A 26,534-nucleotide genomic window follows, 5' to 3' on the forward strand; every position below is an offset into this window, starting at 1 on the left:
ATCTTTGATGCTCATACTAATTTATCATATGCCTCTGGACACAGAAGGAGTGCATTGGCGTTTGTTTGAAATGTAACATCTATGCAAAATAATCCTTGAATCATTTCTTATTCAAGGCCATTCCCGTTTTGAATATGTGATTATGCATTGTCAACAATAAGCATAAACATTCTGGATTTCCATTTTGTAGAGTGGATCAGTCATTGCGACATTTAAACTGTTTCTCATGTTTAAGAATCTGATCAAATACTTCATGCTATACTGCCCACGACATGCTTTTAAAGCTACTGTTGTCCATTTTTTTGGCCTTCAAAAAAACTTAAAATGCTCATGTCGAGATCAGGAAAATAAAAAAATTATGGGAACTCTGTATTTATAAAACCCTGTGTACGGCCCTAATATGCAAGAATACTAGTAATTCTATATTCTATTAATTATATTCTATATTATATAGTCTTGCATATTCATATGCAAGACTAGTCTTACATGTTACTGTTTATAACACAGAGCGTTCATCCTTTGCTGGGACGCTTAAAAAAATATTGGGGGAATAAATGAAGAGTAGCCTATACCCACTTCTCCAGGCACCACTACATCACTGGTTGGTACTGTTATTGCACCTGATTCTATTCTATTCTATTCTATTCTATTCTATTCTATTCTGTTCTGTTCTATAAAAATCGCCCAAAGCAACCCATTCGCTATTTAAAAATAATAATAATAATAAAAAAAAACTTTAGATGTACTTTTATTTTGTAATTCTACAAGACTCGTACTGCTAGTGACTTTTATTTTGTAATCTTTAGAGGCGTCTAAATCAAGGACCTCCACACAGGCAGCTGATGATACTGCCGGCAGATACACTATTCATTTAATAAATAAATAAAGCAGTATTTTGTCGCGGCCCACAGGCTCGGATGGAACAGAGGATGCTTATTTTTATCATTCTCAGTTTAATTTGACGAATGTCTGTGGCATCTAAGGGGGAAATGTGTGGATTTATGCAGTCAGAGCTTTAAATGAGGATCATGGCGTTTCCGGAGGGAGAATCACTCGAATCCTGGCTCAGTACGTGCACTATTATCATTTGCATCCAACAATAGATGTAAATAATATTATTGTTGTGTGTGTTCGCTGCAATGCATCAGTACCTGCTCGTCTGACGCGCTTGTTTGCCTTTTTCCGCGAAATTTCGAATCATACTATGACGAAGGTCTGCTCATGAAAATTAATTTTATCATATTGACGTTGCCTGGTAACCTTCCCAGGGCGTCCAATCACAAAGCCTACATAATATGTAAGAGCGAGGACTTCACCATAGTAGGATTCATTAATTCGCCAGCGCCCACTTACCAGCGCCCGCCTTCCAGCCAATCAGATACGGACACTGTACGAACGTCACGCCTCGTAATTAATATTCATGAGCCAAGCCTTTCCTGTAGTATGATTTAAACATTCATATAGAGTGCGTGTTGACTGTCATATCTGGCGATCGTGCGTTCAGATTAAAGTGCAAAGTCTGTGTTTGGCTTCATATAAGATGAGTTCAGACCCAGAGCATTAGGATTTACAGCAGAATTCATTATTAATTATCCATTTAAATGTCGATTTTATTCAGTGTGTCAAATAGTACACTAACCATAATAATACGATGCTTTTTGGATTTACAGCTGGGGTTATTAATTAGCCATTTAACTGATGATTTTATCCAGTGTGACAAATAGAACACTAACCATAATAATACAATGCTGTTTTTGCTCATGCATCATGAACATAGGCTACCATGTAAATGCAATGGTACATAAATATGCTGATATTATACATATATAGCACTTTTCTTTACATTACTGATGGTAATATTGATATGCATCGCTGCGATTGTCCCTCACACTGTTGTGCCAGTGTATCACAGACACAGAGCTCAACGAGGCCGATTGTTTGGACCTTACGAATGTGTGTGTTCTCCACAGACAAAGCCACACACCCCACCAACCGGCAGGAGGACTGGGAATATATTATCGGGTTTTGTGATCAGATCAATAAGGAGTTGGAAGGGTAAGCCTTCGTAATCCAAAATGAATGAAAACTACAGATTCTCTGCTCTTTCTGATTGTGTATGTGTGTGTGTGTGTGTGTTTATAGTCCACAGATAGCTGTGAGACTCCTCGTTCACAAAATCTACTCTCAAGAATGGGAAGCCCTTCAAGCTCTGACTGTGAGTGATGTTGTAATGCTAATCCACCATCACTGCTCGAGCATGAGTCTGTTCATGGATAATATGATGTGTGTGTGTGTCTCTGCAGGTACTGGAGGCGTGTATGAAGAACTGTGGGCGAAGATTTCACAACGAAATAGCCAGATATAGGTTTTTAAATGAGCTGATTAAAGTGGTTTCACCCAGGGTTGGTGGTTTTTCTATTATGAGTTATTTTTGTTGACCCAGATGTTAGCAGCCTGGTTCCCTTGACTAAATCCCAATTGGATTTTTTTCATTGGCTTTTGGGTTATTGCTGAAAATAAGCTCTGAGACCAACAAACGTTTATGATTCTTAAACGTTTTGTTCATCATGTTAATCTTCACAAATTTATGAATTTTGAAGCCTAAAACCAATCAGCAGAAGTCAGATGCTAAGCGTAGGCTATACACGAACTACACCATCATTAAACTCTCAACAACATTCTCCATTAAAGTTTTTAGCTATAATAGTTTGCAAGAGCGTGATTATAAACGCAACGAGGCTTTGAAAGCGACTAGTGAGTAGATTTGACCTAGTTTACCTGTTCGGTGATGATGTTTAATGTTACAGACAACCTCTATATTCCCATTTTTCAAAAGCTTTTAGAAAATCACAAGGGGAATTACTGATGTAGTGGTGTAACAATATATCGTGTGACGTGTCACACAATATATCGCAACACAAACATACATCAATATGTATTGTGGATAGTGACAATATTGTGTATAGTGACAATATTGTGTATAATTCACCCAAAATGACATTTCTTTGTAGGAAAAAAAATCACGTTTTCAGAGTTTTAGTGTCAGTACTACATTAAACTACTGTATATAATGTTGAATATAATGTATAATAATGCAACGGGGGAATATTTTTCGGTCCTGATAATACCAAATGTCTGATGTTACCAGTAAAAAGTGGCCGACATTATTTTAAATATATCTAGTTAGTGAAAGAGTGCAAACATATTGATCTAAAATAATTCAGTATTTTCAGCTTGAGAATCATGAATATTGTTATTCTGGTGTCTCTATTGTCCTGTGCTTTGGGTTTCCAGCACAAGTCAAAGATATTCATTTACACTCGCAATGTAAGGCCAAAATTTAGCATTTTAATCAACAGTGTGTTTTTTTGTTAACCTTTTATCATATGTCTTGAAGTATCGCAATAATATCGCATCGTGAGTTCAGTATCGTGATATGTATTGAATCATGGCATGAGGGTATCGTTACACCCCTGCTGATGTATTTATGTTGTGGAATAAAACGTGAAAATATCTTGAGCTTATGTTCACCACAGACCTTATTTCATGCATTTAACCAAAAACCCATTCAAAAAACCATTTGACATCAGGACGATGGAACCAGAAGTGTAAAAAATGTGATCTTGTTTCCGCTTTCTATGGCTCATTCCTGTGCACTTATATGTCTAATACAAACATGTGTTAAGAGCAGTGTGTGTGTGTGTTGCAGTACATGGGGAACAGTGTTTCTGAGAAGGTGAAGAATAAGATCATTGAGATGCTGTACAGCTGGACGGTGGCGTTTCCCAACGAGTCCAAGATCGCAGACGCGTACCAGGCGCTCAAGAAGCAAGGTGAGATTCTACTCAACTTTATTTCTAGAGCACTTACAAAAACCACAATGGGTAGCAAAATACTGTACATAAAAATGACAAAAAATAAAAAAGTTTACACAATTCTACGGATGGACTTTCTGGGGTCTGTCATGAGCGGTGTGTCTGATTGATGGTGTGTGTGTGTGTGTGTGTGTGTGATGATTTCTTCAGGACTCGTGATGACGGACCCAGAACTGACGGTGGACAAAACCCTGATCCCGTCGCCTCCCGCTCGGCCCAAAAACCCTGTGTTTGACAACGAGGACATGGGGAAGGTGAGACTGAGCCTGATGACATCATTTCCCAAAAACGTATCAAGCCAAGGCACTCGAGAGTTAAAGAAAATGTTTATAAAAGTCTTTATTTCATTATGGCTTAGGCAATTAAAAACTGCACACCGACGCGCTGCGGATAATGTCCTTTTAAGCAGCAATTAGTTAGTCATGTGATCACCAGATTACGTAATATAGAATAGTCACAATAGAGAAGAAATTATTAGACAAATAGCGAAGACATATCTCACCAAAACATAATTAAACCCAACATGTAAAAAATAATAATAATAATAAAATAATATAACAATGCACTAAAGTGTAACAAAACAGAATCAACAATGTAGGCCAGTAACATTTTTTTTAATTTAATTATTACAAGTACAACATCTAAGATATCAAAAATCAGAATCAACAATATATTCTCAGTTCCAAAACTTGGATAAAAAAATTAATAAAATATATATATATATATATTAATATATACAGAACAATATATTCTCAGTTCCAAAACTTGGATTTTAAACAATAAGAATATATATATATATATATATATATATATATATGTGTGTGTGTGTGTATATAAAAATGTATTAAATTATAATTACAAGTACAACATCACATAAGATATCAATAAAATATACAAATCAGAGTCAACAATATATTCTCAGTTCCAAAATTTGGATTTAAAAAAATTATCTAAAATCATATACCCAGAATCAACAATGTATTAACAGTTCAAATGATACAACTAGAAAACAACACCAATCGAGGAAAGTCAAATTACAAATCAGGTAAAAAATCTAATTCTCCATTTAATCCTGGAAATGTGGTTGCTTTCCATGTATATATCGAGAAAGACTCTCTCTGTAGTTGCTGATTACGGTAGGCATCCTTTCCTGTTTCTGCAACATTTGATGTGATTTCCCTTTATGAAACTACAGAAATGACTTTGTGCTCTTCTGTGATTTGATGGCAGTTGTTGGCTGAACTTCTGAGGAGCAAAAACCCAGAAGATCTTCAGGAGGCGAACAGACTCATCAAAAACATGGTGAAAGAGGTGAGAGAGAGACGTGATGCTGTTCTGACAAATAAAGAGCTCCAGTTTACAGCCAACGTGAAACAGCATGTCCTTCTTTACACTGATCAATCGTTCACAACAAAGCCGGAGCTGTTTCTTGAACATCGAGGGTCCAAACCAATTTTTGAATGGTCTTTTTTAATGCAATTAAAGGGTTTAAATGAATTTAAGGGAATAGATAAAAAGAAATAACTATTATTCATTGTAAAATAATGCATTTGAAATATTTGCGAATGATGCGTTTATTTTAAATAAATGACAAAACCTAAAAACACAGTTGAGTTTAAGTCACCGTTTTTGGCTTGTTCTAGCTTTGGTTCACAATACAAGACATTTATTAAACGGTTAAGTTTGATTTTATGTAGACCTTGTTTGTTCAAGGGTCTGTGGTGGTGTGTGTATGAACTGTATTAAAGGGGACCTGTTTTAAAGGTCTTGTTTTTTGGCCTCTACTAGAACAGGTTTTCATGCTTGAATGTTTAAAAACACGTTATTTTCCTCATATTCTCCACTGTTGCGGCTCCTCTCTTCCCAGTCTGTCAGTAACGCTCTGTTTAGTTCCTGTCTCTATGAAGCCCCGCCTTCTGAAAAGCTCACTGTGCTCTGATTGGTCGGCTGGATCGGTGTGTTGTGATTGGTCAAGCGTTTGGGAAATGTCCCGCCCCTAATTACCAAAACCGCCAGTTTCAACACACTACTAACCAGGCTCCGCCCCTTTATTCTGCGTATGAATTATTTAAATGAGGAATATTGCGACGTTCGTTCCCGGAAGAAACTCATGACTAATGGAGGCGTTTCAGGGAGTTCAGGAACACTGACACTGATATAGAGAAGAACTCCCGCTGGAGGGACTTTATAACTTTACCGAGTTTATTCATGCTCACACTGAAGAAAGATGAACATGTACAAATAACATAATAGGTCCTCTTTAAAGCAGAACTCATGATAATGTTTTCAGTATTATATGTGACACGCATGATGTGATGGACTGAATGTGTGTTGCAGGATGAAGCCCGAGTGCAGAAGATGAGCAAACGCATCCACACGCTGGAGGAGGTGAACATCAACGTCAAGCTCCTGGGGGAAATGCTGAGTCAGTACGACAGGGACCGATCGTCAGACGCCGACCGCGAGCTCATCAAGGTGAGACTCCATGAGCACGACACACAGCGCTTAGACACGAGCGGGCCAAGAAAGTGCGTTCTTAAAGAAATGACTTGTAACTAATACTAAAGAAGATGTCCTGAGCATCAGGTGGTTAAGCTAGTGCAGTGGTTCTCAAACTTTTTTTGTTGTGCAAATCTGAATAGAACCGTGTTTAATAGAATATAACGGAGTAGATTAGAATAGAATATAACAGAGTAGAGTGGAATAGAATATAACAGAGTAGAGTGGAATAGAATATAACGGAGTAGAGATAAATATAATAGAGCAGAGTACAATATAATAGAGTAGAGTGAAATAGAATAGAATTTAACAAGAGTAGAGTGGAATAGAACATAACAGAGTAGAGTGGAATAGAATAGAACAGAGTAGAGTGGAATAGAATAGAACAGAGTAGAGTGGAATAGAATAGAACAGAGTAGAGTGGAATAGAATTAGAACGGAGTAATGATTAATAGAATAGAGTAGAGTGGAATAGGATATAACAGAGTAGAATTGAATAGAACATAACAGAGTAGAGTGGAATAGAATATAACAGAGTAGAGTGCAATAGAATATAACAGAGTAGAGTCTGAGTGGAATAGAATATAACAGAGTAGAGTGGAATAGAACATAACATAACAGAGTAGAGTGGAATAGAATATAACAGAGTAGAGGAATAGAACAACAGAGTAGAGTGGAATAGAATGGAACGGAGTAGAGTGGAATAGAACATAACAGAGTAGAGTGGAATAGAACATAACAGTGTAGAGTGAATAGAATATAACAGAGTAGAGTGGAATAGAATATAACAGAGTAAAGTGGAATAGAACAACAGAGTAGAGTGGAATAGAATATAACAGAGTAAAGTGGAATAGAACATAACAGAGTAAAGTGGAATAGAACATAACAGAGTAGAGTGGAATAGAACAACAGAGTAGAGTGGAATAGAATATAACAGAGTAAAGTGGAATAGAATATAACAGAGTAGAGTGGAATAGAACAACAGAGTAGAGTGGAATAGAACAACAGAGTAGAGTGGAATAGAATAGAACAGAGTAGAGTGGAATAGAATAGAACGGAGTAATGATTAATAGAATAGAGCAGAGTAGAATAAAGTAGAGTGGAATAGAATATAACAGAGTATAATTGAATAGAACATAACAGAGTAGAGTGCAATAGAATATAACAGAGTAGAGTCTGAGTGGAATAGAATATAACAGAGTAGAGTGGAATAGAACATAACAGAGTAGAGTGGAATAGAACATAACAGAGTAGAGTGGAATAGAACATAACAGAGTAGAGTGGAATAGAACATAACAGAGTAGAGTGGAATAGAACATAACAGTGTAGAGTGAATAGAATATAACAGAGTAGAGTGGAATAGAACATAACAGAGTAGAGTGGAATAGAACATAACAGAGTAGAGTGGAATAGAACATAACAGAGTAGAGTGGAATAGAACAGAGTAGAGTGGAATAGAACAGAGTAGAGTGGAATAGAACATAACAGAGTAGAGTGGAATAGAACATAACAGAGTAGAGTGGAATAGAACATAACAGAGTAGAGTGGAATAGAACATAACAGAGTAGAGTGGAATAGAACAGAACAGAGTAAAGGGGAATAGAATGCAACGGAGTAGAGTGGAATAGATTAGAACAGAGTAGAGATGAATAGAATAGAGCAGAGTAGAATATAATAGAGTAGAGTGGAAAGGAATAGAGTAGAACAGAGCAGAATAGAATCTTTCTTTATCACCACATGATCAGGTCTGGTGGAATTAGTTTCAGTTTCATGTCATTCTTAAACTCAAAACAGCAACTTTTGGTTGCCAGCCACAAATGTGCGCAATTCGTCAGTCGCCCGTTATTGGTTGAACATCTTATTTCACAGAAGTCACATGACAGCAGTGAAATAACTGTGAAGTGTGTTTCATGTGTTTAACGGCTGACTTCTCAGTGCTGTACTGTATCATCACAGCAGTTTCCTGTCTGTACTGTTAGAGCTTGTATAATTAGGTCGATGTAACCATGACAACAGCGCTCACATGTGACCTGGCGTCTGTGTCCAGGAGCTGTACGAGCGCTGTGACAAACTCCGACGCACCGCGTTCAAACTGGCCACCGAAGCGGAGGACAACGACTCCAGTCTGGGTAAACCACGCGACGCTCCGCTTTGAGTGATTGATTGTTTATTTGAAATGTTCATTATGTGTCTGCTTACTGTAGGGGACATTCTCAAGGCGAACGATGATCTGTCCAGAGTAATCGGCTCTTATAAACGAGTCGTGGACGGACAGGCGGACGATAACGAGTGTGAGGATCTCAGACCGGCCGCTAGTGAAGGTGACCTCAGGTTATATGTCCATCTTCCCTCAACTGCAGTATTTTGATCATCCAGAACATCTCATTTTCTCCCGACAGGATTTTTCGGTTACAGTTTATTTTAAGGTGTCATTGTTACAGTGTAATTATACATTTAAGTACTGAGTAATTTTAATCAACTACATGTACTTACTATAGGGTTAGGGGAAGATTAGGGTTTGGTTGAGGGTTGATTGCATGTAATTATACATAATTTACTATTATTACTACATGTAACGTAACGGACACCGTAAAATAAAGTGTTACCGATTTTTCTTGTTCCCTCAGGATGCGAGACCACGGGCACATTGATTGATCTGGCTGGACTGGATGAACCTTCCTCTCCCCCGACCGTCCCTCCTCCTCTTCCTCTTCCTCCTCCTCAGATCTCGTCCACCAATCACACGGCCTCCTCCATCCCTGTGCTCCCGCCTCCTCCTCGCCGATTGGCCGGCAGTCAGAAGAGCAGCCCCAATCACAGGCCTCCTGAGCAGCAGACCTCCCTCTCCCTGCTGGACGACGAACTCTTGTCTCTCGGTGATAAATCTCGCTTAAACTCGCTGTGAGACTGTCTGGTGATGTAAAGTAAAGGAATAGGCCATGCGAGGTCATGTGATGCAGTGAGTTTACCATGGTTTTACACTGGATCCCACATAGCGGGTGGTAAATCACTGTAAAACTAAACCTGTTGTCTTTTTATAAAATGACACCTAAATAAATAACTAATATTATTAATAATAAAAGCATTATTGTTATTACTGCATCAAGTTAAACTATCTATAATAATTTTTTCAACATTTCGAAAAGCATTATTAAAAAAAAATCATAAAAAATATTATTGTTATTAAAAAGTATATACAGTTTTGAAAACAATGTTTATTAAAACAAAGTTATAATTGTACTTGATATAATTATAATTAATACTAATAAAATATATTGTTATTAAAACTATGAAAAGTTTTGGCAATAACATTCAATAAATAATAAGTTTAAAGTTATTATTGATAATACAACAATTACAAATATTATTACTGTTATTAAAAATTATGTAAAACAATTATAATTTATATAACTGTAATTAATCAATTAATAATTATTAAATATTAATAATAATAATCCATTATATGCTTCTAAAATTCTCCCACTATACCAGTTTTTTAAAGTATCATTATAGTTTTATTAAAATTTTAGTAAAAGTTTTAGTAATTTTGTTGTGTGTTTTTGTAACTTTTATTAATTTTTTTTAATTAAATGTTGTTGTGTCATTCTCAGGCCTGAATGATCCGCCCTCTGTGCCGAACAGACCAAAGCTGGATGAACTCTCTGCTCAGTGGACGTCCCTACAGGTCGGACACACTACATCAGTCGGACTTCCAGATGTTGAGTATTAATAATCCTGAGAGAGGTGGTTGAATCTGTGATTTCGGTTGTCCTCTCCTGTCAGGCTCCTGATGCGGACCTGGACCTGTTTGGGAGCATCTCGGCCCCGAGCGCCGCCTTCCCCACGTCACACACCCCGGCTGTCAGTCAGGGGATGCAGGATCTCTCCATGCTGGACTTTGGAGGTGGAAAGAGGTATGATTCTGCTCTGAAACTGATATCCACGAGCGATATCCATAACGATAACTATATTTGCGAAAACTATATAATATATTTGCGAAAACTATATAATAGTTTTGTCAATTGACTTGTCTAGCAGTGGTGGATTTTTCTGGACCTCAGATATTAACTTCTCCACAATGTCGTCCGCCATTTCAAATGCGCTGTCAGGGTAATTTTTTTCCGTTTTGTTTCGTTTATTTCACACTTCATCATTGTATCATTTAAACACAATTTGAAAAGGAACAATGGTTATATGTCGGTCGCGTGAAATGGGGAAACCCAAAGAAGCTACTGAAAGCTTTTAGGAGGGGGCCTGATAACATAAACATACAACATATAATATACAAACCAAAAACTCAATATACCATAGACACAAAACAGACAAATACATAAATACAACAGAAAACAAATTCTACAAACAAACAGTTTTATCGTTCAACAGCTGGAAAAAAACGATCACAATGATATTGTTTCTCTGTATTGATATCGTTATTGCTGTGGTGTGAACTCTGCTTTTCTTTAATATTGAGAACGATTTTTAGAACTATATCTTTATCGTTATCTTTATCGTCATTGGAGTGAATTGGTTTCATATCAGTCACTTATGAGGGTGCGTGATGTTACGATGCTCCTTTATAAGGGAGCTGCCTGTGTAGAGCGCTTCTTTGACTATATAAATGAGACGTCATGTGTCTTCTTCCTCCAGTGTTTCAGGTCTGAGCGGTATCGCTGGAGGAACGTTTGGTCTTTCTGGAGGCTTCATGGGCTCGGCGGGCTCTAACCCGTTCATGAGCGCGGCGGGTCCCTCGTCTCCGGCTGTGGCTCGGGCTCAGGCCGGGACATGCGGCTCGGCTCCGGGCAGCCCCTTCTTTCAGCCCTTCTCGTCCCACTCGCCCCAGAGCAGCCCGGCGAGGAGCGCAGAGCCCAGCCTGGCCAGCCTGCACGTCCCGCTCGAGGCCATCAGACCCAGTGAGTGACCGACCCGCTCCAGCACACCGAGCGCATGATGAGCTACTGGTTCACATAAAGCTGATCATCGGAAATTATGTTCAAGGGATGAGCTGTTTACTTAAAATTGGAGGGAAATAAAAATAAATAATAATAAATATGCTAAATGTGGTTGAATACACTGTCACAATGCAAACAAAATTATAACTAATTAAAATATTAATTATCCTATATAATTATCTATATTATAGGCTTGATTTTCTTTATTCAATTCAATAAAAGTGATCTGTTATCAGAGGTAACTGACTTAAGTCAAACAAATCACATTTAGCTAAAAATGTATTCATTTAAACAATGTAATCATTTAAGGCAGAAACAATGAGCTCATTGAAGGTAATGAATACATGTTTGTTAACAAATGATTATGAAAAATATAGGAAAAATACCATATATATATATATATATATATATATATATATATATATATATATATATATACAGTATATATATATATATATATATATATATATACATGTATATATAAATACAAACACATATATATATTATAAATATATACATTTCATCATTATAAATAAATATTATATAACACTATCTAAAATCATAATATGAATCTATTATTTCATTGGTTTTATTATTTATTTAAAAAATTATTTTCCCAGTTTATAATCTATATTATAGGTTTAAAGTTCCTTTATGAACAATATATGTAACTTTTATTATAATTGATTATAAATTTGATATCATAATGTATTATTTCTTTATATTGATTTTGGGGTGAAATGTGAGTCAAAGGTTCTGTGAGATTGACCCAGATACCCAGTATTTGCATCTTGTTTGCCTGGTGTCCTCAGGTAAAGTCTTACCTGTGACGGTGTACGATAAGGATGGAGTTCGTGTTCTTCTGCACTTCGCGATGGACTGTCCCCCGGGTCGTCCGGACGTCCTGGTGATCGTGGTGTCGCTGCTCAACACGGCACCGTTGCCCGTGAGGAACGTATTACTGCAAGCAGCCGTTCCCAAGGTACGAGCTCCTCATCTGCAGACACAGAGCGGTTGGTTCACACCAGTCAGTCTCAATCGGCTCGGTTCTGTGATTCAGTGAACCAGTTCAGAGTTCACAAAGTTAAAGGTGCAGTGTGTAATATTTAGCTGCATCTAGTGGTGAGGTTGTGAATTGCACCCAACAAAAGTTACGGTGGCCGACAGGAAGTGATGTCGTCGTCTGAGACAGCAGAGAGTAGCCAGTTCAGCAATGAAGTAGGGTTGGGTATCGGTTGGGTTTTATCCGATACCAGTACCTACTCGGTATTTTTTAAACGGTTCCGGTGCCTAAACGGTTCTTGAAACGGTACTTAAGAAAATGAAACCGCACACACTTTATCAAAAAATAATACCCTTTTATTTCCAGGGCCAAACTGGACACAATATTAACTTAAATCTTTAAACAATATAAATACAAATAATAATAAAACCAATAAAAAATAAAAATTCACATTTACATAATATCAAATAAAACAATATTGTATCAAACAATGTAATAATACTGGAGATTAATAGAGATTACTAGCAGGCAGAGCTGCCAAGTCTCACGCATTGACCGTGAGACTCACGCAATCGACCCTTTTCACACGCTCTCACGCCACACATCCATTTTCTCACGCAGAAAAAAATCGCGGACAAAGAGGACACTGACACCGACAGACAAGGTTACTTTTGATATGGAACAAATCCACAGCTGTCAGATTCTGTCAATATTTTTACGAGATTCACACAATAAATAACGTTTTGGCTCTTTGAAATGTGACAGATCGCTGTAGCGCGTCAGTTCAAACGGCACGTGATACAGCAGCCTACAAATCCACTGCTTCTTAGCTACGCAGCGTTGAGTGAACCTATGAAAGAGAACATCTCTGGTTACTGGTGTAACCTATGTTCTCTCAATAGAGAACGAGACGCTGCCAAGCTCCTTGCGCTGCCGACCAGCTTCCTTTTTCGGCAAAGAAATCTGAGGAGCAGATGGCGCGCGTGCGCCAACATAATGACGATGTAAGTGCGTCGAGGTGGCGCCCGTGCCATTAGCCAATGAATTGGCTTGATTCTATATGGATTCAGACTATCGGCACACCCAGAGGGCGTTCTGACGCGTAATTTTACACGTGAAATGCAGCCTAACCTTGCGAGCAAGAGCGCGCATGCGAGACAGAAGAGACTGTGTGTGTGCGTGTGTGCCTAATTAAGTCAGGCACCGAAATCAGGAACCGAAATTGTCGTTCTTATTCGGTCTGGTTACTACCGTTTACGTCGGAACCGGTTCCCTATTGGCACCGAGTTTCGGTACCCAACACTAGCAATGAGGTTTCTTTACAAAGATACATTAAGAAATTACGTTTACTTAATTATTCAGTAAAATGATATGTTATTGCAAATATTATTGTTACTTGTTCATCATTGTGTGAGTGTTTTATCCGCTGACTTTAGGTTGATCTTTGCATGAAGAACAACATAGTGACGAAACACGTTTGTCCACTCAGGGCCACCGTAGAAACATGTCAATTTAAGGAGACGGTGTGTGTGTGTGTGTAGATAGAAATGGCTCAATCTAAGGTAATAAAAACAACGGTTCATTATGTAAGGTCTTTATACACCACTGAAAACATAGTTATATGATATTGCATTTCTGTCAACAGATCCTCCTAAATATTACAAAATGCACCTTTAACTAAGCATATTTTACTGTAAAATATGAAATTTTCTTGAAACATGTTTGATCACTCTGTGTAGATCTGATGCACAAGTTGCACTGTGAATATCAGCTTTGAGTTGACCTCTGACCCTGTACGGTCTTGTGTGTGTGTCAGTCTATGCGAGTGAAGCTTCAGCCTCCGTCAGGCACAGAGATCGCGCCCTTTAACCCCATCCAGCCCCCCGCCTCCATCACTCAGGTCATGCTGCTCGCCAACCCACTGAAGGTCAGAGGTCACACACACATACATACAATACCTGTTTTATTAAAAATATTACAATATAAAAATCCAATAAAATGTTAATAATTTTTCTTTAATTATTTAGAAAAAATATTTATTTTAGTTTTTTTATTAAAAATAAGGTGGAATAAATAGTTATTTTAAATGTATAAATTTTATATAAAAATAAAAAATATTATTTATTATATTATTATTAAAAATAAGGTCAAGGTCAAGGTCAAGTTTATTTATATAGCACGTTTACAAACAGGCACTGCTGCCCCAAAGTGCTGTACAGATACAAAGAATCAACATAAAATAACCATACAATACAACATAATAAAAGCGACACGAAAAAAAAAAAAAAATTACACAACTCAGCTTGTGTTAAAAAGCTAGTGCAAAAAGATGAGTTTTTAAAAGTGATTTAAAACTCTCCATAGATGTAGCTGCTCTAATATTGAAAGGAAGAGCGTTCCAGAGCTTAGGACCTGCAACACAAAATGCTCTGTCCCCTCTGGTTTTCAGTCTGGACCTTGGACAGTTTAAAAGCGGTCAGTGGACCTGAGTGCTCTGACTGGCGTGTGCAGAGTCAACATGTCGGATAAATATGCTGGAGCCAACCCATTTAGAGATTTAAAAACAAACAATAAGATCTTAAAATGGATTCTAAAAATGACAGGCAGCCAGTGGAGAGATGACAGTACCGGGGTGATGTGGTCACTGCGCCTTTTCCCTGTCATCAGGCGTGCAGCCGCATTTTGAACTAGTTGTAATCGGCGAACTGAAGACTGATCAAGGCCATAGTACAATGAGTTACAATAGTCCAGGCGATTTGTTATCAGGGCATGCACAACTTTTTCCAGTTGGTTGTGGGGCAGGTAGGGCTTGACCTTCCCTAGAAGTCTAAGCTGAAAGAAGCTTGTTTTAACCACTGAGCTGATTTGTTTATCAAGTTTAAAAGAACTGTCAATAAAAACACCAAGACTTTTTACTGACGGGCAGCAATTTGGCAGCATTTGTTCAAGAGTACTGTTAAAACCAGAGACATCGGGCTCCCCAAAAATTACAAGTTCAGTTTTTTTGTCATTTAGGTTTAAAAAATTCAATGACATCCAGTCTTTAACTTCTTGTAAACATTTTTTCAGAGCTTCAACTGAGTTTGTTTTGATATTCAAAGGTAGATATATTTGGATGTCATCTGCGAAACAATGAAAGGAAATATTGTGTTTTTGGAAGATTGATCCCAGGGGCAGCATATATAGAGAGAACAAGACTGGGCCTACAATTGAGCCTTGAGGCACCCCGCTGTCAATTGGGGCTTTGTCTGAATAAAAAGGACCAAGGTTTACAGAAAAGGACCTATCTGTCAGATATGATTGAAACCACTTCAGAGCTGTGCCTTTAATGCCTGCACAGGACTCTAGTCTGGATAATAAAATATTATGGTTGACCGTATCAAATGCTGCCGTTAAATCTAAAAGCACTAGCATCGCAGAGCTACTAGAATCAGAAATTAAAAGAAGATCGTTAAAAACTTTTAAGAGAGCAGTTTCTGTACTGTGACAGGATCTAAAACCAGACTGAAATTTTTCAAAGATGTTGTTGGAATTTAGATGCAATTGAAGTTGGGCATATACCACTTTTTCTAAAACTTTACACAAAAATGGAAGCTTAGACACTGGCCTGTAGTTGGACAAAACAGAGGAGTCCAAATTATGCTTTTTCAGGAGGGGCTGCACGATGGCCTTTTTAAAAGCACCCGGAACACGCCCAGCTGAAAGTGACAAGTTTATCAAATTTAAAATACAAGGCCCAACAGTGTCAATAACATCTTTAAAAAGTTTGGCTGGAAGGCTGTCTGATGAACAGACCGAGGGTCTTAAACTTTGGACCATCTTTGACAACTCAGAGAGAGATATTGGCATAAAATCTTCAAAAACAACTGAACATAAAGGTAAAATACTGGGATCTGGCGCAACACAAAGGGTTAAGGCCCGGATACTGGCCACTTTATCCATGAAGAATTTACAAAATCTGTCACACAGAAGGGCACTGGGAATGATGCCAGTATGCTCAGGGGGGTTGATTATCCTATTTAAAACATTAAAAAGAACATGAGGTTTGTTACAGTTGTTTTGTACAAGGTTTGACATATACTGAGTCTTTGCAGCCTTAACAGCGTCTTTGTAGTTAGACAAACAGTCCCTTAACATCCCCAGAGATACATGAAGTTTGTCTTTTTTCCATTTTCTCTCAGCACGGCGACATTCCCTTCTGAGAGCACGAGTAGTGTCATTGTGCCATGGCTCTCCATTTAAATTAGAGCGCCTGAGCATAAACGGTGCTATTGAGTCAAGGATTTCTGTGCACGTTGAGTCAAATAGAGTAACCAGTTCATCAATGTCCATATTTGAACAAGAGGCACCCATGGACATGAAAGGAGAGTTATCGAACGCTGCAGCAAAAAGGGAAGCCGTAGATGGACTTATAGCGCGCCGCTGACGCATGGGGACGCACGCTTTACTTAGAGGGCGCGGCAGAGAAACAGAAAACAAGACAGGCATATGGTCAGAAATACCTGCATCAGAAATATCCTTTATGGACAGATTTAGGCCATGGGACAAGACCAGGTCTAAAATATGTCCCTTGTTATGAGTCGGGCAGTTCACAGACTGACTGAGGTTAAACGAATCTAAGATGTTTAAAAAGTCCTTGACCAAGGGCTTAGAAGTACAGCAAACATGAATATTAAAATCACCAACAATTAAAAAATGATCATACTTAAGAGCCATGCCTGCCACGAACGCCGAAAAATCCTTTATAAAATCCTTATTGAATTTGGGAGGGCGGTAAATGAGCGCACATAATACTGTTAGATTGAGGTTTAGTTCGAAGAGTTGCAGCTCAAAGCTCTTGTATTGTTCACAAGGGGTTTTCTTACAGTTTAGCATGGTTTTAAAAACTGTCGCTAGACCCCCTCCTTTTCCCGTGGTTCGTGGAGAGCTAAAGAAAGAACATGCCGGTGGAAGAAGCTCTGAGAAGGGGAAACACTCACCCGGTTTAACCCACGTCTCTAAAAGAAGCATGCAGTCAAGCTCCCGGGATACAAAGAAGTCGTTTAATATAAAAGTCTTGTTAGACAAGGATCTAATATTGATCAGTGCCAACTGAAGAATAGTATCCTCCGTGCGCGAAGATTTGGCTCGAGCCACTGACCGGAGATTCATTAGATCCACGCCGCGTTTGGCCGCTCGGGAATGCCGGGGAACGTGCTCCTCCAACGGTGCGCGCAGCTGGTCCACAGTGATAACAGCTCCGGGATGGATCGGGAGAAGCCACCGCTTCCTGGAGTCCGGGGGAAAAAGGACACCCAGTAAGGAACAGCTACTTTGAAACCCCAGACCATTTCTCCGTGTAGCCCGCAGGTATGCTCTCACTCTAGCAACCACGCCACCTCGCTTTCCCCGTCTTCTGGGGCGTTTCCTCCGCGGAGCAACAGGTGTACGTTGCAGGTGCGCCGGCAGGCCTGGCAGTGGAGGGGGGGTTATATCCGAGGACTGGTCTCCATGAATATTTCTCTTTTGAAATATAACATGTTGATCACGAATACAGAGAAGTGTCTGGCGATCATACACTAACAGAGCTGAGACATTTTGATAACTTAAAATAATAAACAAAACAAACAGGGTTCCAAACAGGACAGAGAGACACTGCGCCGTGCACACTGCTGGCGCCATGTTTCAAAAATAAGGATGAATAAACACATTTTTGTATTTAATTTTCAAAATTATTTTTTAAAGATTGTTTCTATTACTGTTATTATTATCATTATAAAATAGAGGGGGATAATTAATACATAATTTAAATAAAAATCTAATATCTTGGAATAAAATCTTTTAAAAATTATTTTAAAAGATTATTATTATTTAAAATATTGTTCTTATTGTTATTATTATAAAAGAAGGGGGAATAAATAATTAAATGTTTGTATTTAATTAAAAAAAAATAGTCTTTTTTTAAATGATTAAAAATAGGTGATGGTGAGAGGTCACACACACATACATTACCTTGTTTTATTAAAAAATATTACAACAAAAAAATCCAATAAAATGTAATTAATTTAAAAAAAAAAAAAAAAATTATATTGTTGTTGTTTTTATTAAAAATAAGGTGGAACAAATAATTATTTAAAATATTATATATAATTTAAAGAATTATATAAAAATAAATATATTTTATTTATTTATAATATTATTGTTATTATTAAAAATATGGAGGAATAAATCTTTTTTTTGTATTTATTTTTTAAATGATTATTTAAAATACTGTTATTGTTATTATTATCATAAAATAATAAATAAAACACATTTTGTATTCAATTAAATACAAATAAAGTATTTTTTAAATTATTAAAATAATTATAAAATTGTTATTATTGTTATTATTAGTTAAAAAGGGGGGATAAATAAATATAAATATATATTTTTTCATTATAAAATTAATCAATAAAATCTTAAATAAATAATTACATTTTTGTATTTAATTAAAAAAAAAATTAAATTATGTATTATTGTTTTATTACAATATTGTTTTTGTTACTGTGATTATTATAAAAAATTAGTGGGAATAAATAGTTAAACGATTCAAAATGTGACACCACTTCATAAAGGTGTGTGTGTGTGTGTGTGTGTGTGTGTGTGTTCCAGGAGCGTGTGCGTTTGCGCTACAAGCTGACGTATCTGCTGGGCGAGCGCCAGTACTCGGAGGTGGGAGAGCTGGACCAGTTTCCTCCAGCGGACAGATGGGGATCCCTCTAGAGAAACCCAAACCTTCGTTCCCAAGTATCCCGTTCATTTGTGCTGCTGATTTATGTTCAATCAGTGTTTTACTGTAGCGCTGCGAAGCTGCACTCGATGCTTGATGTTTTTCACCAAAATTCAAGCTGGATATTATCATAATAACACACCGTCAGTGACACACATGATGTCCTGAAGCGGACGCACGCGTTTCAGAGATTGATCTTTTGTGTGCTGCACTTACAGCAGTTTACCATGGTAATCACAGTTTCCAGCAAAATACCACAGTAAAACAGTAACGGATAGCACTTTCAACAAATAGGGGACAAAGTTATTGTAAAAAAGTTTAATTAATCATATTTTTCTTTCCTTTGTGTGAAATTACTTTCGTGATTATCAGCTGATCTGGGGTCGATCGATCGAAGCATCCCTAGTTATAAAGTCAGAATTGAAAGATAAATGTCGCAATTACCTTTTTTTTTCATGTTTTATTCAGTGGCGGAAACAAGCTTCCATATTTCTTATCTTTGTTACCAGTGTTATTTTAGTATCATTGAAATATTATTATTAAATATTTTGAAATAGTTTTTATTTTTGTATTTTCCGTTTTCGTTTTAGCTTTAGTAATTTTGTTTGTTTTTATCATTTTTATTAGTTATTGTTTTTAATATATATAGATATGCGTTTATAGTTTTTATAATTTTTTTGTTTTAGTTATTTTTAGTACATTAAACTAAACAAAAATGAATAATGTTGCTTTGGTTTTTTTAATTATTATTGCAAGTATTATTGCAAGTATCAAGTTTTTTAATGGTTTTACGTAGTTACCTATAATAACCCTGCTTGTTACCCAATGTGTTTTTTTATTATTATTACATATATTTAATTTTCAATTTTTATGTCTTTTTTAGGTTTATCAAATGTTTCTTTAATGCTTATATAATATACGTAGTTGAGAAGCTGCTTTCACAGACTACTTGTTGAAAATACAAAAAAATTGAACAAAATTTCAAGCACTATTTTGTACCTTATTTTGTGCTGACGGTGGTATTTTGGTGTAAACTGTGGTGCATCATGGGAAGTTCAGAAGCCGAGCTGATACTGATGGTGTCAGGTGACCTCGCCGCCGTCCGTGGAGTGTATTTAACCGTGATTTTAGTCAGTTCTAGGTGTCCTTACGCGCCTCAAAACAAACAAGCATTTGAACTTTGCCGTTTCTAGAACTAAGACTCATCCACTACAAACTTCAGCTCTTGAATCGTGAAGCATCAGAACGAATGTAATGAAACGAGTTTACAGCAAGAGTTCATGTTGAGGTTTTTGTTTATCTGCCTATGTTATAGTTCAACACTGTTTCTAATTTTATTTATTGCTGCTACAGGAACGTTTGGACTCAAGTTTCAGCATTACAGGCTGTCTTACAGCATTTATGGACAATATTAGATTTGTTTATTTAACCCTCATCCTTCCCTCGCACTTTGTAGCATATCTTTCCCACGCGGGTCAAAATGACCCGAAGCCCTAAAATTATACCTATTTTTTTTCAAATTTTTAATGCAAATTTATTTATTTTTGTTATTTTTTCCTCTTTACCTTTTAAATTACTATATTTGATCAATACATAAGAAATAAATAGTAATTTAAGCACATTCCTCACATTCTTTCAACACAATTTCATGCATCACCCCTTTAATTCAGCTCAAAATATCTTACATTGTGTGTCTTTGCCGACGTCTTGTGGGAAAATAATAATATAATATGATATATCACGACTCTAGACGGTCTATAGCTCTATATGGAGCAAATAAGCTGTTCCTCTGGGTCCTAAAGACATTTTAACTTCGTTATGCATTCAGATACACGTATAGACATTTTTTTTTGTGGTAAAGTTTTAGCATTTTTAGTTTGAATTTTGAGCATTTTTATGTTTTTCTATGTGTACTGAAGCATTCCTCGCATTATTTTCATTCCTATGGGGTTCAAATTGACCCGCGAGGGAAGAATTTGTTACCTTTTTTAAATTTCATCTAGGATGAGGGTAATCATGACATATTTACATGGTGTTTTTGCCTGCAGGTTATGATTGGATGAAGATATTGATTGAGGACGAACTGCATTTGAGTTAATAATGAGTTTATCATAAATATGTCAGATTGTAGATGTGTGTGTGTGTGTGTGTGTGTGTGTGTGTGTGTTTGGTCAGTCCTCTGAGCGTTCACATGGTTTGAGCAGTGAGAGAGAGCATTTTACTTCATCTGACAAAGGCCTCGTGTGATTTTAGACGCTGATTTAGTCCCAAAGCAACCCTAATGTGTCTGACTAGAATAACGGGACACCTGCTCCTCCTCTAATATGTGCAAACCGTACAATTCATTACGATCATGTGTTTTAGACATCAGCAAGTGAATCTCACACAGAAATTACATATTTAATCATATTTCATCCGCAAAAACATGTTAGTGGTCTTAAAACAGACTTAATTTGGCAAAATGTGTTATTTTGGGGGTGAAATATGACCCAGAGACATGTTTGAGATGAATCTGATTCATGCCTGTGAATCTGGTCGTGTGTTTGAACGCATTAATCTGTATTTCTCTGCTGATTATGACTGATGTTTCGGTGAGATGATGGTTTGAGAGCTTCATTGTGCATCAGCATCAAAGCCTTTCCAGTATTTCAGAGGAACCTCGTGTGAATATTAATGAATCATTGTGTCTCTGTTAAAGAGTCAAAGCTTCATCTGGTCTGATGATGTTATTGACGAGGTTTAGGAGGATTCATGAAAGTATGTGGGACAAATGTTGAACTTATGAAAAAAATGATAATGGTTGATGATGATGATAAAGATGCACTGCTCTGGTGTTTAATAATGATTTCATCATGTGTAACGTTACTGCGCCATTAAATACTTCAAATTAATTGACCAGCACAAGTTTCTTTCCTTTTACATGTTTCCTGTTGGGTGGGATTTAATTACAAATCACTATTTTTTACCATCTGTCATATAAAGGCAATTTTCACCATCCCACTCAATTTCTGATGGATAAAATCCGATAAAATCAAGTCTGAACTTACCTTTACTCTCAAGGACTAACGTTATCCTGTTTAATTCAGAAAAACATCACAATAAAAGTGAAACGTTGATTTTAAAGGATCTGCATTTGTAAATTATACGGCTCAATTATATAAGAACTTGAGCTGGTTTGAGATGTAGAGTTAACGTTATATATTAGTCAAGAAATGAATTGATATGTTTGAGGGTGTCTAACCTTCCTTTCCTGTGGTAAACGACACATTTCACGCGGCTTGACGTTTTGCTCATCGCTGAATCTGAATTACGACGTTTTGTGGAGTATCTGTAGCTGTATAGGTCAAAACTGTACCTTAAACGTCCGTTCACGCATATAACAAAGATAACTATTTTTTGCGTTAGACCAACGGACGATAACGGCCTTTTTTTCCTACGCGCGCGCTTCAGGATTACGTAATTCCAGAGCGCGCTTTTAGTGAATGATTCTGATTGGCTGTATCGTTCATCATCACACAAACAAAAAATCGCTCTCAAATTGTTTTCAGCTATATTCTTCCTCTGTATGGTTATTGTAATTAAAACCTCTACTTTCTTGGAAATCTATAATTATAAATGTAATATTTGATATACATTATTAATTATATATAAAATTGTGGTTATTGTTTTAGTGTGAATGGGACTTGAATCGACCTACAAGCAGAATAAACCATGTACAATATTAGTCAGGGTTTTTTGCACCATCATTTAGTTGTAGTATGATATTTTTCACCCGTATATGATTCTTAAGATTAAACAGGCTGTTTGAGTTGCTGTACCTCAACTTCTAATGCAAAAGAGCACAACAATTTAGTTTACCCTCACAAACACTTTATATGAAGACAAAAGAAATCAATATGAAAGACATATTTTTGCAAATACTGGAAAAGTTTTTATAAAATACATCACATTTTTTAATCCAAGTTTTCTGAATTATGTACAGGACACAAAAAAACAGCTTTGAATGTTAATTCAATGATCAGATGAATTTATGTTTCTATCGTTCCCTCTTTCACGATGGCCATGGCGAGGTTACGGGCCAGAGACAGTCGCAAGAGCTCCATCTTTGTGGACTCGATATCTTCATCCTAAAACACACAGAGGAAAAACAGCTTAGAAACTTCTTCATTTACAGCTAAACCTTATAAATGGGCAGCTCATGTGTCTCTGGGACGTTCTGGACGAGCAGTACCTGGTCTCCCTGCTTTGGCTCTTTGGTTCCTGAGTTCAGTTCCTCCAGACAGGACATGAGCTCATACGTCTGATCCACGGAGAAGATCACCTTTACATGCAAAGAAAACAGAGCGATTTAAACGATATGCCAAACACACTATGGTTACCTTTTATGGGTTAAGCTGGTATGTTTAAATTTATGCATTCAAGGTATGTACTTTATCAGTTCATATTACAGACAGACAGAACTAGTCAATCTTATTTTATGTTGGAAATGATCATAAAACCTCTAAATGGTTTGGCTTCAATGGTTCAAATTCTGTAGCTAGCCAAAGTTTCATTGTTCCTAGCACGTTCTCTCCTAAGGTTACCAGTTAGTGTAAAGCATGAGGTGTGTGTGACCTCTTTCTGCTCCAGCAGAGGCAGTGCGTCGGTCAGCAGGGTCATCCACAGGCTGCGCGGGGCGATCTTAGCCGTCATGAGGGACAGCAGGAGTCTGGCCGCCTCAGAGAAGCGATGCTCACCGTAGAGCCTGTGAAACTCACGGTACTTTCCTAAAAACACACGCGCACACATGGTCATACATCTCACGGACTACAGACCTTCTTAAAGACAACATGAAATGGCATTAGTAATCGTTTTTAAGTCTGTGGTGTGACGTTGTTCAGAGTGAAATAGGAAATCTGACAAGAAAAACATGGGACTTCATTGGAATTGAATGGGTGTTTCATAACAGAATGAGTCAGAGCTGAATGTGCTTTTGCTGAAAACAATAACTTATGAATTGCTTTAGTTATTGGTCAGTATTAATACATGAAGAGAAAGTTATTAGATAATATAATGTGCACTGGTGAATCCTTCACAGTTAGTGAAGGAAAGCCAAAGTGAAAGCTGTGATGAATAGATCTGAGAAAAAACCAGCGGACTGAAATATGAGTTATTCATGAAACTGAATTATAGCAGCTCTCCAGATAAATCAGGTGAATGTCGTCGGCCTGTCATGTTGTACCTAGAAACGTCAGTCTGTCGCTGAGCAGCATGGCAGGACCCAGATTATCCAACAAATCCAGATCTGTGAAAGAGCCTTTATTACTGTAATCCTGAAGAAACCTGCGCAAAACACACGGAAAGAAGCGTTAGGAGAAAAAGAGCAATATGACAATTATATTTTATATGTATATATATATATTTTTTGTTTGTTTTGTTTATTCTTATATATTATATATGTAGCAATAAGACAATTTAGTCTGTTTTAGAACATTGCAGTAATGGTAATTTGAAGTGCTTAACCGTTGTAAAAAAATAATGATTATAATTATAGGTTAAAAAGACAACATAATAATGTATGTAAATTGGCAGGAGTATGCAAGATAGATAGATAGATAGATAGATAGATAGATAGATAGATAGATAGATAGATAGATAGATAGATAGATAGATAGATAGATAGATAGATAGATAGATAGATAGATGGATTATGGATTGATAAGATAAGGAAGGAAGGAAGGAAGGGTGGATGATGGAAGGAAGGATGGATGGATGGATGGCTGGAAGGATGGATGATGGAAGGAAGGATGGAAGGATGGCTGGAAGGATGGATGATGGATGGATGGATGGCTGGAAGGATGGATGATGGAAGGAAGGATGGAAGGATGGCTGGAAGGATGGATGATGGAAGGAAGGATGGATGATGGATGGAAGGATGGATGATGGAAGGAAGGATGGATGATGGAAGGAAGGATGGATTATGGCTGGAAGGAAGGATGGCTGGAAGGAAGGATGGATGGATGGCTGGAAGGATGGATGAAGGAAGGATGGATGATGGAAGGATGGATGGATGATGGATGGAAGGAAGGATGATGGAAGGATGGATGATGGATGGATTATGGATGGATGGATGGATGGAAGGAAGGATGGATGGAAGAAAGGAAGGAAGGAAGGAAGGAAGGATGAAGGAAGGATGGATGGAAGGAAGGAAGGATGGATGGATGGAAGGAAGGATGGATGGCTGGAAGGAAGGATGATGGATGATGAAGGAAGGATGGATGATGGAAGGATGGATGGAAGGAAGGATGATGGATGGAAGGATGATTGATGAATGAATGGATGATTGATGGATGGATGGATGGATGGATGGATGGATGGATGGATGGATGATGGAAGGGTGGATGATGGAAGGAAGGATTATGGAAGGAAGGATGATGGAAGGAAGGATGGATGGAAGGATGATGAATGGATGGATGGATGGATGATGGATGGAAGGAAGGATGGGTGACAGATAGTAACCTCTCAGAGATGAGTGTGGCGAAGGCAGCGTCTTTAGCTCTGATGCTCCAGGATAGAGCAGATCCCAGCCTGTTGTTCCTCAGAGCTCGTTTAGCCATGATCTTACAGATACTGCGCACTGCAACACACGCACACACACACACATTAAATATAACTTAATGAATGTCACTTAATAGACTCTCCCGTTGAGGCAGGAAGAGGATCACAGTTGTTCGCTCAGTGTGTGTGAGTGTGTGTGTTGCGTCGCTCACCCTGTTCACTCATCTGCCGGTCCTCACAGATACGCAGGACTTTAATGGCTTTGCGTTCGGAGTCGAGCGGGACTCTCTCGATCTGCAGCTCCAGATACACACGACCGAACTCAGGACAGTGATCGAAATAATCCACCGCCAGCTGCCACAGACTAACACACACACACACACACATGAGAAATACATCATTTCTGAACATCAAATCATCATATTAGAGTGATTTCTGAAGGATCATGTGACACTGAAGACTGGAGTAATGCTGAAAATACAGTTTTTATTACATAAGTAAATTACATTTTAACATATATTCACAGAAAACTTTTTAAATTGTAATAATATTTCACAATATTCATGTTTTCACTGTATTTGTGATTAAATAAATGCAGTCTTGGCGAGCAGAAGAGACTCCTTAAATTTTACCACTGAAAAAAGCATCTTCTATAAAGCTGCTTTGAAACAATATGTATTGTACATGTGAAAAGCGCTTTATAAATACACTTGACTTGACCTTTGGGGTGAAGTGTGACCTGGACATGTTCTCCTTTATTCAGCCGAGATTAATGATGTGTTTAATCACCTGTGATGAGTGAAGAGACCCGAGGCGTACTCCAAAACCAGAAACTCACGCAGATTAGAGCCGAAACTACAAACACACAGAGCCAGAACACAGTTACACACATCACATCCAACAAAACCTTCTCAAAGAGATAG

The 26,534-nt window shown here is 37.5% G+C and overlaps 2 protein-coding genes across 2 annotated transcripts in view; one reads left to right on the forward strand and one right to left on the reverse strand.

Moving 5' to 3' along the window:
• Positions 1 to 793: 793 nt before the first annotated feature.
• gga3b (golgi associated, gamma adaptin ear containing, ARF binding protein 3b) lies at positions 794 to 19,316 on the forward strand. The gene is made up of 17 exons (XM_056272383.1): positions 794 to 1,068; positions 1,971 to 2,055; positions 2,143 to 2,215; positions 2,304 to 2,402; positions 3,710 to 3,833; positions 4,026 to 4,129; positions 5,106 to 5,186; positions 6,213 to 6,350; positions 8,422 to 8,503; positions 8,579 to 8,695; positions 9,002 to 9,250; positions 9,986 to 10,059; positions 10,158 to 10,288; positions 11,022 to 11,284; positions 12,136 to 12,305; positions 14,143 to 14,253; positions 18,957 to 19,316. Exons 1-17 carry the CDS (start codon positions 1,020 to 1,022, stop codon positions 19,065 to 19,067), a joined length of 2,061 nt encoding a protein of 686 aa, XP_056128358.1. The 5' UTR covers positions 794 to 1,019; the 3' UTR covers positions 19,068 to 19,316.
• A 3,329-nt stretch (positions 19,317 to 22,645) lies between these two features.
• The window catches only part of nup85 (nucleoporin 85), a 38,824-nt gene continuing 34,935 nt past the window's right edge, over positions 22,646 to 26,534 (reverse strand). The window contains exons 13-19 of the mRNA XM_056272394.1: positions 26,401 to 26,466; positions 25,824 to 25,975; positions 25,573 to 25,690; positions 24,296 to 24,396; positions 23,689 to 23,840; positions 23,306 to 23,395; positions 22,646 to 23,201 (exon numbers count right to left, since the gene is read on the reverse strand). Coding sequence (XP_056128369.1) covers positions 23,103 to 23,201; positions 23,306 to 23,395; positions 23,689 to 23,840; positions 24,296 to 24,396; positions 25,573 to 25,690; positions 25,824 to 25,975; positions 26,401 to 26,466 — 778 coding nt within the window. The 3' untranslated portion in view covers positions 22,646 to 23,102. The remainder of the gene's footprint in view (positions 23,202 to 23,305; positions 23,396 to 23,688; positions 23,841 to 24,295; positions 24,397 to 25,572; positions 25,691 to 25,823; positions 25,976 to 26,400; positions 26,467 to 26,534) is intronic.

Source organism: Rhinichthys klamathensis, unplaced genomic scaffold (assembly GCF_029890125.1).
Source record: "Rhinichthys klamathensis goyatoka isolate OS25496 unplaced genomic scaffold, OSU_Roscu_1.1 h1tg000336l_1, whole genome shotgun sequence".
Classification (NCBI taxonomy): Eukaryota; Metazoa; Chordata; class Actinopteri; order Cypriniformes; family Leuciscidae; genus Rhinichthys; species Rhinichthys klamathensis.

Bases quoted from the DNA above. Each gene is read 5' to 3' on its own strand.
- gga3b (XM_056272383.1), top strand. From the start codon at position 1,020: ATGAGGATCATGGCGTTTCCGGAGGGAGAATCACTCGAATCCTGGCTC. The intron at 2,403-3,709 runs GTTGGTGGTTTT...TGTGTGTTGCAG, and splicing joins TTAAAGTGGTTTCACCCAGG to TACATGGGGAACAGTGTTTC. The intron at 11,285-12,135 runs GTGAGTGACCGA...TGGTGTCCTCAG, and splicing joins GCTCGAGGCCATCAGACCCA to GTAAAGTCTTACCTGTGACG.